Consider the following 12,753-nt stretch of genomic DNA (forward strand, 5'->3'; position numbering starts at 1 on the left):
CTGCCTGCCATTGAGAGCTAACTATGGGTATTTGTTTTTCATGTTTCATCCAAAGTTTCTGTAGGCAAATGAAATCTAGAAAATTATTATTATTATTATTATTATTATTATTATTATTATTTGCTTTTTTCAGTTAACATTTTCTCTTGGAGACATCTGCTTTCACCCAAGCAGCTTCCACCCCGGGGCCTTTGCATAAGCTGTTCCATACATTGGGCGCCCTTCCCCCATCTCCTTACTCAATGAGCTCCTTTATCCTCCTCAATAAGGATTCCCTTGCTCATCCCATTAAAAAGGTGCCACCCTATCCCTGGCTGGGTAGCTCAGTTGATTAGAGTATCTTCCCAGTACACCAAGGTTGTGGGTTCGATCCCCAGTTAAGGCACCATACAAGAATCAACCGGTGAATGCATAAATAAGTGCAACAGCCAATCAATGTTTCTGCTGGGCCAGCGTGGCTTGGTGGTTGAATGTCCGCCCATGAACCAGGAAGTCACGGTTCAATTCCCGATCAGGGCCCATGCCCTGGTTGCAGGCTCAATCCCCAGTAGGGGGCGTGCAGGAGGCAGCCTATTGATGTTTCTATCTCTCTGTCCCTCTGCCTTCCTCTCTCTAAAATCAATTTAAAATATATATATATATATTTTAAATCCGTGCTTCTCTCTCCTTTCCTCTCTCCCTTCAGAGAGGAAGGGCAAGGGAGAGAGAAATAGAAACATCAATGATGAGAGAGAATCACTGATCGGCTGCCTCCTGCATGCCCCACACTGGGGATCGAGCCCACAATCCGGGCATGTGCCCTGACCAGGAATCAAACCAGTGATCTCCTGGTTCACAGGTCGACACTCAACCACTGAGCCCTGCCAGCCGGGCCATTTTAACCATTTTAAAGTGAACAATTCAGTGGCATTTTAGTGCATTCATGTTGTACAACCATCACCTCTGTCTAGTTTCAGAACATTTCCATCACCCAAAAGGAGACCTTGTCCCCATTCGTAGCCATTTCCCATTACCCGAGACTCTGGCAACCGCTAATGTGCTTTCTGTCTCTATGGATTTACCTCTGCCTGTTCTGGGCACTTCCCAGATCACACAGCACGTGGCCTTTTGTGTCTGGCTGCTTTTACTTGGCATGTCTTCCAGGTTCACCCACATTGTAGATGTCAATGCTTCACTCCTTTTTGTGGCTGAGTAATATTCCACGGTGTGGAGGGACCACGTGTGTTCATCCTTCATCAGTTTACACCCCTGTCATTTTGCAAACGTAGATATTTTGGGGGAGTCCCAGGGTGGGGTTGCTGGGTGAGTGGGCACATGTGTTCATGATTCTGGTGGCCTGTGCCAGGGTGCCTTTCTGGGGGCAGCGCTGTGGCTATTCCCCCAGCAGTGTGCGGGATTGCCTGTTTCTCCACATCCCAGCCAGCACTGGTGTATCACACTTTTGAATGCTCGCCAATCTAATAGGTGAAAACAAATGGTCTCAGAGCTGCAATTTACATTTTCTTATTTGGAGTAACTTGGGGTGTGTTGAAGAACCATTTGCAACCCTTTCTGAAAAGTCTCCGAATTCTTCTGAGTACGGAAATGGGAAGAGCAGAGTCTGAGGAGAGGGGGAAGTGGAAGGAGTGGACTGCAGCCTCCCGGAATCTGGAAGGCTCTTAGCACTTACCCCATTTTACAGATGTGGAAACTGAGGCACAGAGCCGTTAAGGTTGCACAGTGAGTCAGGGGCTAGAATGGAAGTGAACTCAATCTGCCTGATATGCCAGGACCCCACTGAAGCTAAGACCTTCTCCCAGCCCAGCCCTGTCCACTCCCTCCTCAGTCTCACTTTTGTCACTATCCTTCAGGTCTGACTCAGGCTATCCTCTCCCTTGGGGATACTGGTCTCCTCCCTGGTTTCCCTCCCCAGTTCCTAGACTCACTCCAGTTGTAAGTCTTGACACAATGCCCCTCCCCAGCTCACACATCTGCTCTGGCTCCCCATGGCCCTGGGAATAAAGCCCCACTCCTCAGCCTGCTTCGAGGCCTGTGCCTCTGCTCCTCTGCGCGCGCGCGCGCGCACACACACACACACACACACACACACACACACACACTATCAGTTTCTCCTCTTAGCATGTCCACTCCAGCCAGCCACTCCACTGCTCACCAACAGTCCCAGGGCCCATGCTTTGAGCCCAGGGCCAAGGTCTTTGCTCCTGCTGTGCCTTCTGCCTAGAATCTGCATATGGGTTTGCTTCTGCCTGTCATTCTCCAAGCCCCAGACTCATTGTCCCCTCCCCCAGGGAACCTCCTCACCAACCCCTTAGCATGGAGGCCTCTCTGTACATGAGCAAGAGTGCTGAGTCTGTGGGGGAGAGGAGGAGCTTGGAGAGTCAAAGGCAGGTTTTAGGGATCCTCAGCAAACTTCTATTCACGTGTCGAAGCTCCAATTTTAATGTCTCCTCCCCCAAGAAGCCTTCCAGGACCGTGTCCTGACTCCATGGGACTAGGGTGCCTGCGTTCAGCTCTGTCCTCTCTCAGGACTGGGTGCTCCTCCGGAACCCGGACAGGGCTGAGGCCTCTGGGGGCCCTGGATGATGTCTGTGGCATGAATAAATGAATGCAAGGGTTGGGAGTCAACTGAGCTGAGACCAGGAAGTGAGTTGACAAGGTAGTAGTCAGCGGGGATATTAGCGGGGGTTGCCTGGGTTCCAGCGAGAGGGAAGCGGGCCGCCCTTCCCCCTCCCGTGAGAATCCTGGGCCTGGAGGCCTCGCAGAAGGGCGGGTCTTCTCTGTGTCTTCTTCGTTCTTGCCCTCTGCACTCCACCCGGACTCCAGTTCCTCTTCCCCTGCAGAGTCGGAGGAGCGCTAGGGAAGCGACCGCAGGGGATCTGAGCGGGCGCCGCCGGCTTCTGTGCGCCCGGGTCCAGGTGATCCACCACGAAGGTCCTCGGCGCCGGAGCTCTCCAGCACCGCCCAGGTAAGGGCGTGGTAATGGGACCGCAAAGATAGGACGGAGGCTAGAACTGGGGTCTGTGCAGGGGCACCCCCCCATCCACCCACCCCAGCCCCGGACTCCCAGCCGCGGTACTTCGGAGGCCGGCCCTCTGCTGGGCAACAGCTCATTTGCATATACTTCCGTCTTGGCCAATGAAGCCGCCCGAAATGTCGGGGGATTAGGCCAAGCCCAGGGAACCCAAATGGTAGAAGGGGCAGCGCCCGGGCCTGGCACCGGGGTTATGCACCCATTCCGCGGAGGGGGAAGACTGAGGCTGGAGGCCAGAGCCCAACAATAAGGGGGCTACAAGTGAGGGGCTGCCTCTGACCCAAAGCGTCCTGAGCTGTCCCGAGCTATTAAAGGCAAACAAACCCAACTCGCAATAAACCCAGGTGTGGAGGGTGAGTGAGAGCGACCACAGGCGAAGGTCAGGGCTTGGATTCTGGTGTCTCTGCCTAGGTTGCTTGAATGGGGCGCGCCCTGCCGTGGGCGCTGTGGTTGCTGCCGCTCCTGCAGGATCCATGCAGCCTGGGATTGTCCTGCAACGTGTCCTCGTGGGACGTGGACTGGAATACGGAGTTCACGGCCACATGTTTGAACTTTAGCGGCCAAGGCCTGATCATTCCCTGGAACAGGTCTCTGCAGGCCAGCAGCGTGCTCCTCCTCGACCTGTCTGGGAACGGCCTCCGGGAGCTCCCGTGGTCCTTTTTCGCCCGCCTGGAAAGGCTGCAGATCCTGAATGTGACCAACAACCCTCTGGACCGCGTGGACGCGGAGCTGGCAGAGCGCTGTGCCCTTGACTTGAAGGCTGACTGCCGCTGCGCCCTCGCCTCCTGGCACCGGGTCCGGCAGGACAACTGCTCTGACCAGCTGCCCCTGCAGTGCCTGGACGCGGGCACCTTCACCTGGCACAACCTCTCCGCCTTCCTGGACGTCAGCTGCTCCTCTGGCCTGAGCGGGGCGGCCATTGGGGCACTGGCGGCCAGTGGAAGCCTGCTCCTTGGGCTCACCATAGCTGGCTCATTGCTGCTCTGGAGATTCCGGTCACGCTGGTCACCCAGGAGCCAGAGCCAGGACAAAACATGGGCTGCTCCCGGTGGTCCCAGGCCCAGCTCAGGCTGGCAGCCGAAATACAGTAGCCGGAGCCTCAGCCTTAATCAACCAGAAGCCACCCTACCCAGACCCCCCACACCTGACTATGAGAATGTGTTCATAGGCCAGCCACCTGCCAAGCACCAGTCGGCCAAACACGGGTGAGTGACCCACACACATTTGCCTGTAAGACTCTGGAGCCAGAGGGCCAGGGTTCAAATCCCAGCTCTGCCTCTTGCAGGCCGTGTGATCTCTAGCAATTAGCTTTTCCCCCTCCGGGTCTCAGTTCCTCATCTCTAAAATGGGGATAACAGCAACCCTACCTTATGGAGTTTGGGTAAGAATAAGTGAGCCCCTGTGGATAGGACAAACTCCCTTCATGACCTACAAACCCAGTTTCTGGCCGCCAAGGACAGGGAGAGAGGAGGCAAGGGCTCTAGGCAGAGTGGGGGCTCTGTGGTACCGGTCCGTAGCCTGGGTGCAGATTTCTTGTGACCCAGCGCTGTCTCTGAAGCACTAGTTCCATCTCTGTGTAATGGGGACCGGCCCTCCCTCCATCTCCCTTGAACACATGAGAGATGCTAAGAAAGACATCTGTCCATCTCCCCTATACAAAGCCCCAACGTCTCTAGATCAGGCTGGGGTTAGGTAGGTTCAGCTTTTCCAGGCTGGATGAGAAGTGGATGGGATTTCAGGGGGAGGCACCGGCAGAAACAAATGCCAGTGGGTGGGAGAGAACAGAGAAACTGCTGTCCATGGGTTTGGAGACAGCAAAACATTAGAGCTGAGGCTGAAGGGGTTGGGAGGATACAAGCAAGAAGGGAACAGGGTCCTGGCTGAGTTTGGATGGTGAGATCCAGATTGGGGGCGGAAGCAATGGGAGTCTATTGATGAGAAATGAGAGAATATGCAAAGCAGATGAAAACACAGCTTAAAAGCAGAAGTGGTCTGCGGTGGGGATGTGAGGGAACTAGACTTGCTAAAGCAGCTTAGCTCTGCCTGATGCTCCCCGCTGCTTCCCTGTCCCTACGGGCTCAGGGCCAGTCTCTTCCAAAAACATTTAGGATTGAATGCGTCATTCCCACTCTGCATTTTACAGATGCAGAAAGATAGGCTCTGGGAGGAAGGGACATGACTTTCCCAAGGTCACACTGTGAGTCAGAAGCAGAGGAAGGAAACAAACTCTGACTCCCAGTCCTGTCCATGCCTGTACAACCATATATGTGTTTGGAGTAATTCATACTAAAGTGTGAATGAGTGATAGACACCACTTACCCAAAGTGGCCTTTGTTACAAGAGGACCCAGGGTGGGATTAAGATGTTCTGGAGGAAGGAAAATTCTTCTCTGGGGGTCTTGCCTACCACAGCTAAACATTCCTAAGGAGCAATCTCCTCCCCAACTAATGTATGGGCGCAGAAAGTGAGTCTCCGAGACTTATTTTTATTTTGTGGCCACAAAGTCTGCTGCTTCAGGGACCATGGAAACATTGCCCATCTATAAGGGCAGACACCGGCTCCAGCCACTTATGTTTATGGGGCTGATGTGACCAGAGCTACCAATTTTTTCGAGAAGAAACTGAAGGCTAGATTTTAATGTAAAAAACAGACAACACCTCAACTTTAAGGAAGAAAAAAAAAAACGCTACAATGGCCCAACGTCCTCAGACCTCAGCATTATGTGCTGAATCCACAGAACCTTCCCTGACTCACTGCCTCTGACTTCCTTTTCTCAGAGAAAGTTGCTAGGCTGGGAGAACATGGCCCTGGCTTCAGTTTCTTCATATGTAAATGAGGAGTGGACAGGGTCACTGAACTTCCTTTGCCTCTCAAAGCTGATGTGCCTCCCCCCAGAGTCCTCCTTCCTACCCATCTGTCTGCCCCCACAGGACTCACCCTTCAGAGGACAGTGACTTCTACATGAACTACGAGGACCTCCGCCGGGCCTCCCAGCCCGTCTACGGCAACCTGCAGTTCCCGGGCCAGGCTCCAGCACTCGAAGATGAGTACGTGATGACAGGGCACTGAGCCTGCCCCATTCCAGGTGATCGGGCCATTCTGGATCTCCCCTGGCCTCAGTCTCCCAGCCTGAGGAATGGGGATAGGGAAGGACTGTCCTTGCAGCCCTCTCCCCAGCTCCTGCTCTGCTCTTCAGCCCCCTCGGCTGCTAGAAAGGGAAGAGGAGACTCCAACACAGACACGGGGTTCACGGTGTCAACTCCATTGTCACCTTCCTCTCGGTGTGCACATGGTGCTCAATAAACACTGTGGGGCTGGTGAGGCTGCTGGCTCAGAGGGAGAAGGTTCCTGTCAGTGACTTCCTGAGCTCTCGAGACTGGGTCTCTGGAGACTCCTGAATTTCTCCCCAGCCCCTCCCCTCTGTCCCTCTCAGGTCCCCTCCCAGGTCCCTGGCATCCAGGCTCAGTACCCAGGGCAGCCCACGCCAGCCCCAGAGGGATTTATGTAACTCATGAATCAGGACTGTGTCCTTCCCCTGCTCACACACCCTCTGTGGCTCCCCATTGTCTCTGGGTCCGCAGGCTGGTATTTGAGGACTGTACGGCCCAGCCTTGTCCACCTCACTGCCTGTCCCTCCCCTCTGCCCTTCTGGTCTGGGCCTCGCCCAGCTCCCTTCTGAAGCTTTCATTTTCCTAAGCCATTTACCTATGCCACTCCTTTTGCCCAGAATGCCACCCCTTCCTCTTTTTCTTACTCGTAAACACCCTAATAGTTGCAGAACTATGTCTGGGGCGTCAGGAGGCATGAGTTCATGTCCTAACTCTGCCATTAATTCCACGCATCTCCATCTGTAAAATGCAGTGTTAGAATTGGTCTCTCTCAGTCTGTGTTTATTTAAAATGTGTGCTTGTTTTTTTTTTAATTGATTTCAGAGAGGAAGAGGGAGAGAAAGATAGAAACATCAATGATGAGAGAGGATCATTGATCGACTGACTCCTGCACAGGGTGGAGCCTGAAACCCAGGCATGTGCCCTGACCAGGAATCGAACCATGACCCCCTAGTTCATAGGTCAATGCCCAACCACGGAGCCACACTAGCTGGGCTCTAAGTCTGTTTAGCTCTAATACACTGATATCTTAACTCATCCAGAAACAGGAGTACTGAGAGATGAGGAGAGAGAGAGGGAAACTGAGACCCAGAGAAATGAGACAGGGATGTCCCAGGCTGCCCGTGAAGGGTTACCAGCACCATCCAATTGCCTGTCAGCTCCAAGAACGGCCCCCTGCCCATTCACTGAACCTTCCACTCACCCCTATCTTAGGTCCCCTGTGGGAACTGAGGCCAGGGAGGGCCAGGCTCTTCCCAAGGTCCCCAGATCAGGCATCACAGGAGTCAGGTCTGACAGATTCATTTTTATTTCCACAGTTTAAATAAATGTACACCCTGCTGGATCAGCGCTCCCCAGCTCTCTGGTCCTCAGGCCAGTAACCCCAATAAATTAATAATAAATATCAACTTATAAAAACGTTGTTTTTGGCGGCAGGCCGCAGACAGCAATGGTTGTCATTGCCTATTTCGGGTCCCACTAGCCCATTCCATTCGACAGGCAAGGACTGAGGTCACCTCCACTGAGCACGGGCCGTGGATGAAGGTCTAGGTCCGCTCAGACGCAGTGGCAGTCGTTGGCCACGAGGTCGTCGAAGGGCGTGAGGGACACGCGGCCCTCGCTGTCCCGGTGCAGCAGCACCACTGGCTCGTAGCTGGCGGGCACGCAGCACGGCGCGGGAACGCCCTCGGGCTTCAGGCGGTGCAGACGCGCCAGCATCTGCGCATGCCTGTTAGCCGACCGGAACTGGCTCGGGCACGCGCCGCTGCACATGCGCACATCCAGCTCGCGGGGCGCCAGGACCCAGTCGGCCCAGCCCAAGTCATCCAGCGATGCGCGCAGGCTCCGCAGGCGGCAGCAGCGGCCCTCCCCGAGCGGGCAGCCGTCCTGAGCGCGCGCATGCGTGCTGCGGCGTTCCCTGGCGGCGCGTGGCCGCCAGTGCAGCTCCAGCCGGAGCCCCGCAGAAGTCGAGGCCGCCAGCAACCGATCAGATGGCGGCAGCCAGTTCAGACGCAGGGCGGGCTCCCGGGAGACACCGAAGCCGATCTGACGCTGCAGCGGCCGCGTCACATCCCACGAGCCGGACTCCGTCGGGGACAGCCTGAGCAGGGCCCGATGCAGGCGGGAGGCTGCGGGGAGCCCCTTAGTCAGGTTGGCCCTGGGGATGCCCAGGTGCAGGTGGCCGCCTGGTCCAAGTTTCACTGTGGGAGAGAGAGAGAGGGCCAGTTACCCACGGGACTACTATGTGCCGGGCGTGAGAGTGCCCATTTCCTCCCACAGGCCAGGTTGGATCCCACCTCAGGGCCAATGCATAAACCCCTCCTCCACCAGCCACACTCTTTCCCAGAATCCCTCCAACCTACCTAAAATAGGCACCACCCTATTTTATTTGGTAGGGTTTTGTCTGCCTGGTCACCACCGTGCTTGGCACACAGTAGGTGCTTAGTCAAATGCTGGTTCTGCCTCCTGCTGGCAGTCAAAAACATTTTCATTGAAGGCCTACTAAGTGCCTGGGGCTAGGGTTTCAGCAACCAGACACTGTTTTCAACTCCTTGGGTCTCAGTTTCCCACCTGAGAAATGAAGGGCACCAGGCTCCCCAGGATTCGCAGACCCCCAGGCTGGGACAGGTGTTGGGGCTACTACAGAGGCTGGCATTTGAGTTGCTGCATGAGCACCACCGGTTTGTTAGACTAAAAGGGCGAGAGGTTGACCGGGAGTCTCACAGCACCAGTGGGATTAGGGCGGGATAAAATCAATTCTGGTTTGACGCCCTCTCCCCAACCCCTCCCAGTTCTAGCGCAGGCCAGATCTTCTTTTGCCCTCTCCACCTCCCGGAGTCTCCTTGGAGGGCGCGGGAATACTCCCCTCCTTCTTTCAGGGCACCTGTCACGTGCGACTTTAGCAGTGCCTTGTAGCGAGATCGCATCAGATTCAGAACCAGTCCGAGTGGATTCTTCCCCTCTTTGTGCACTAAGCCCCTCCTGCTCCCCTTCCCATCCCCCCGCCCTGCCCCTGCATCCATCCTGTTGGATCCCACCCACCCTCAGCCCCAGCTACATTCAAGGACCGGGACCACGCACCCGGCCAGACCTCATCTCAGGGCTCTCCCGGCGAGGTGAGCCTTCAGGAGAGTCGCTGGCTTCTCTCCGCCTCAGTTTCCCCATCTGCTCTCCGAGGAGATGTAATTCTCCTCTCCCACGTTGGCTAAGCCTCTCCTGTCCCAACGAAAACGGGGACACTAGCTCCCCAGTCAGCCCGGAGGAGGGACGTATTTGTCCGGCTCACAGATGGGGAAACTGAGGCTCAGCATAATGCTGTATAACTCAGAACCACTGGTTAGATGATAGAAGCCGCTTGGGTGTGTAGGGGGTTGTATTTGAGATTTCACTCACGCTTTGGGGTGAGTATCTGGACGTGAGAGGCAGGGATGAGGTCAGGGTTCGAGTCTTCCCAGGTCTGGTTTGCTCGAAGCCTGGTCAGCAAATCTTCGTAGCGTTTCCTCAACTCCTGGAATCTGGAGCTATTCGGACTGGAGTGCGCGTGTGAGGGTCCCGGGAAGACCCGGAGGTGCTCCTGGGCAAGAGACAGGGCGCCTCCGCAGGGCAGCCAGGAGAGCGTCAGCAGCACCAGCAGCATCATCACAGGGCAGCGCGGAGTGGTGGGGCCCTGCCCGGGCAGAGCTGTGCTCCTTGTGCTCTGAGCTGTGACTGACCGGACGCTGCTGCCAGACCTTTATATTCCCCGGACTTTGTCCGCCCCCGCCTGCCTGGTCCAGCCGGCACAGTAAACACTCCGGGGACCACAGCTGGGCAGGGTCTGTGGCTGCTTTTCTGGGGGAGAAGCTTGAGGCTGGTGCTCCTGGGGACGCTGGGGCCCAGGGGTGCCTCTGAGACGTCTGTGAAATGGGGGCATCATCCCAGGCTGGTGGGCTGATGGGAAGAATGATTTTCTCAAAAAAAACCCCACAGCGTTATTATGTGCTAAACTCCACAGCAAGAGCTTAAGAAGTGGCCTTCTTTCCTGATGGTGTTTCCTGTCTTCCCTCTCTGGTTAGAACCAAAGGCTGGAGATACTGAAACACAAAGCAGCCCTGGCTGGTTCGGCTCAGTGGATAGAGCACCGGCCTGCGGACTGAAGACTCCGGGTTCGATTCCAGTCAAGGGCACATGCCTGGGTTGCGGGCTTGATCCCCAATAGGGGGCGTGCAGGAGGCAGCCGATCAATGACTCTCATAATTGATGTTTCTATCTCTCCCTCTCCCTTCCTCTCTGAAATAAAAAATATATATATTTAAAAAGAAAGAAAGAAAGAAAAAGCAGAGGAGAAAGGGCCAGAAAGAGCCAAAAAGTGTTTCCTGGGCAAGTCATTTCTCTCCATCACACCTCTGTTCATTTGGGAAGTAAGGACTGAGTCTTTCAATGGAGAGAAGGGTACATGATGTATAAAGGACACGGCAGGCATTAGTAGGTGCTTCATATACTGGGTATTTTTGCAGTTATTCATCCTCATCTAGGAAACTCCTACTCATTCTTCAAAACCCTACTCAAAAAGCCCCTCCTCCATTCATTCCTCCAACCCAAGCCTGACCCCCAGCACTGGCAGTGTTGACTCTGTCTGCCCCAGACTTGGGGGTTCCTGGAAGATTTGGGCAGGGATAAAGCCACTCGGCACCAGTTCCTTGGCTACAGAGAGTAGGTGACAGGGAATTGGAGTGCTGCACTTTAGGTCAGGGAGGGCTGGTGTTCGGTCCAGCCACCAGATGGTGAAGGGGCAGAAGGTGCCCCAGGAACACCCTTCCTCCTGGGTCACCCAGAGCTTTCTCCACTGCTCAAGACTCCTGGCCCCAGGCACTGGCCCCTGTGCTATGGAGAGGGTGGGCAGCAGCGTGAGACAGATGGTGGGAATGTGTAACGTGTGATAGGAGTGTGCAGGCAAGAAGTACAAGGGTCAATGGGGGCCACACAGCCATGTTCCTACTGGGAAAACGGAGTTCAGCCCTCTCTCCCAGCACATATCCACCAGCTGTGCTAGGCCAGCCGAGCCTAGCCTCCCTTCCGCACCCCCCTCGTACCCCCCTCGCACCCCCCTGAGTCAGCCTTAGCTCTGTGCAGTGGAATAGTGGAATTATACCAGGCGATAGGAAAGTCCTGAGGTCCCTGTGACCTCCCAGGTAATCAGCAGGTGCTTAGTAAACACATGTGCTCATCCTAACATCCTGACAGCAGCCGGTCAGGAGGCTGGGCGTCTTGCCCCACCAGCTTGGCACAAGGTAAGTACTCAATAAAGGATGTAGGGATGACTAGGCAAGGAGCTAGGGCTCCCTCCCCCGACACACACCAGCAGAGGCCAAGCCCCAGCGTTACTCCAGAGTGCTGAGTCACCCTCACATGGCAGAGCAAGGTCAGCAGGGGGCAGAGAGAGCCAAGCGCAGGGGTGCTGTCCAAGGTGGCAGCCTGCAGATGAATAACGGTGAGACCACAGCCTTCACTGGACTCCAGGCGGCAGGCACCATTCATTTCCATGAGTGGATAAGGGAACCAAACCCCGGGGCACAAGAAGGTACATAGGTTTTAGGGGGTGACTCCACAATGGGGACCTCACACATGTCTGGCCTTCGACTGGACCGTGTGTTTCCCTGGTATGTCTAGGCCTGGGATGGGACTCTGAAGTTCCCCCCGTCTATTTATGGTTTTCCCCAAATATAAAAGCCTCCAAGACTTTGCCCTGATCCAGACCCATCAGCTGAGACAGCTGTCAGCTCCAGAGGAGCCATTCTGTGTTCACATTCCCGCCCCTCCTCTCCCGGACACTTGGCACAAGGGGCTTCAGCCAGCAGAGCCTCAGTTTCCCCATTTGTAAAAGGTGGTTGCCCTAGCTGTTTTGGCTCAGTGGATAGAGTGAGGGCCTGCGGACTAAAGGGTCCCGGGTTCGATTCCAGGTCAAGGGCACATCCCTGGGTTGCGGGCTCGGTCCCCAGTAGGGGGTGTGCAGGAGGCAGGCAATAAATGATTCTCTCTCGTCGTTGATGTTTCTATCTCTCTCCTTCTCCTTTCCTCTCTTGAAATCAATAAAAATATTAAAGAAAAAAATGGTGGTAACAGAACTCGTGTCAGGGCTGTGGGGAGGACACACGGGGAGTGGGGGTTTGCACATGCTGGGGGTCCACACTATCATAATCCAAATTCCAGTGCCACCCCCTTGACTGAGAGGGTCTGCGCTTGGCTCTCTCTGCCCCAGGCTGGGGTTTCTGGAAGGCTGGGGAAAGGAGGAAGCCCCAGGCCCTTGCTGGGCCCAGAGAGGAGGTGGCAAGGAATTGGGGTGCTAAGGTTTAGGGCAGAAAGGGCTGGTGTCAGGACTAGCCACCAGAAGGTGATGGGGCATGGGGTGCTCCAGGAACCCTTCCCCCTGAGTCACCCAGACCTTCCTCCACTGCTCAGGACTCCTGGCCCCTGGCACTGGTCCCTGTGCCGCGGAGAAGATGGCAGATGGTAGAGGTGTGTAAAGTGTGACAGGTGTGTGCAGGCAAGAGGCAGGGCATCAATGGAGGCCACAGAGCAAGGCTCCCACTGGAAGAACAGGATCCAGCCCCTCCCCCAGCACAAAACCACGGGCTG

The 12,753-nt window shown here is 55.4% G+C and overlaps 2 protein-coding genes across 2 annotated transcripts; one reads left to right on the forward strand and one right to left on the reverse strand.

Annotated features, from left to right (window-relative positions):
* Positions 1-2,808: 2,808 nt before the first annotated feature.
* Positions 2,809-7,547, forward strand: LRRC25 (leucine rich repeat containing 25). Its single transcript, XM_008156399.3, has 3 exons — positions 2,809-2,965; positions 3,443-4,236; positions 5,962-7,547. The coding sequence occupies exons 2-3, from the start codon at positions 3,452-3,454 to the stop codon at positions 6,098-6,100; spliced, it is 924 nt and encodes a 307-aa protein (XP_008154621.2). The 5' UTR covers positions 2,809-2,965; positions 3,443-3,451; the 3' UTR covers positions 6,101-7,547.
* A 94-nt stretch (positions 7,548-7,641) lies between these two features.
* GDF15 (growth differentiation factor 15) lies at positions 7,642-9,811 on the reverse strand. The gene is made up of 2 exons (XM_008156400.3): positions 9,532-9,811; positions 7,642-8,339 (listed from the first exon to the last, which is right to left on the reverse strand). The coding sequence occupies exons 1-2, from the start codon at positions 9,776-9,778 to the stop codon at positions 7,696-7,698; spliced, it is 891 nt and encodes a 296-aa protein (XP_008154622.2). The 5' UTR covers positions 9,779-9,811; the 3' UTR covers positions 7,642-7,695.
* Between the last annotated feature and the right edge of the window lie 2,942 nt (positions 9,812-12,753).

This window comes from Eptesicus fuscus, chromosome 6, assembly GCF_027574615.1.
Source record: "Eptesicus fuscus isolate TK198812 chromosome 6, DD_ASM_mEF_20220401, whole genome shotgun sequence".
Taxonomy (NCBI): Eukaryota; Metazoa; Chordata; class Mammalia; order Chiroptera; family Vespertilionidae; genus Eptesicus; species Eptesicus fuscus.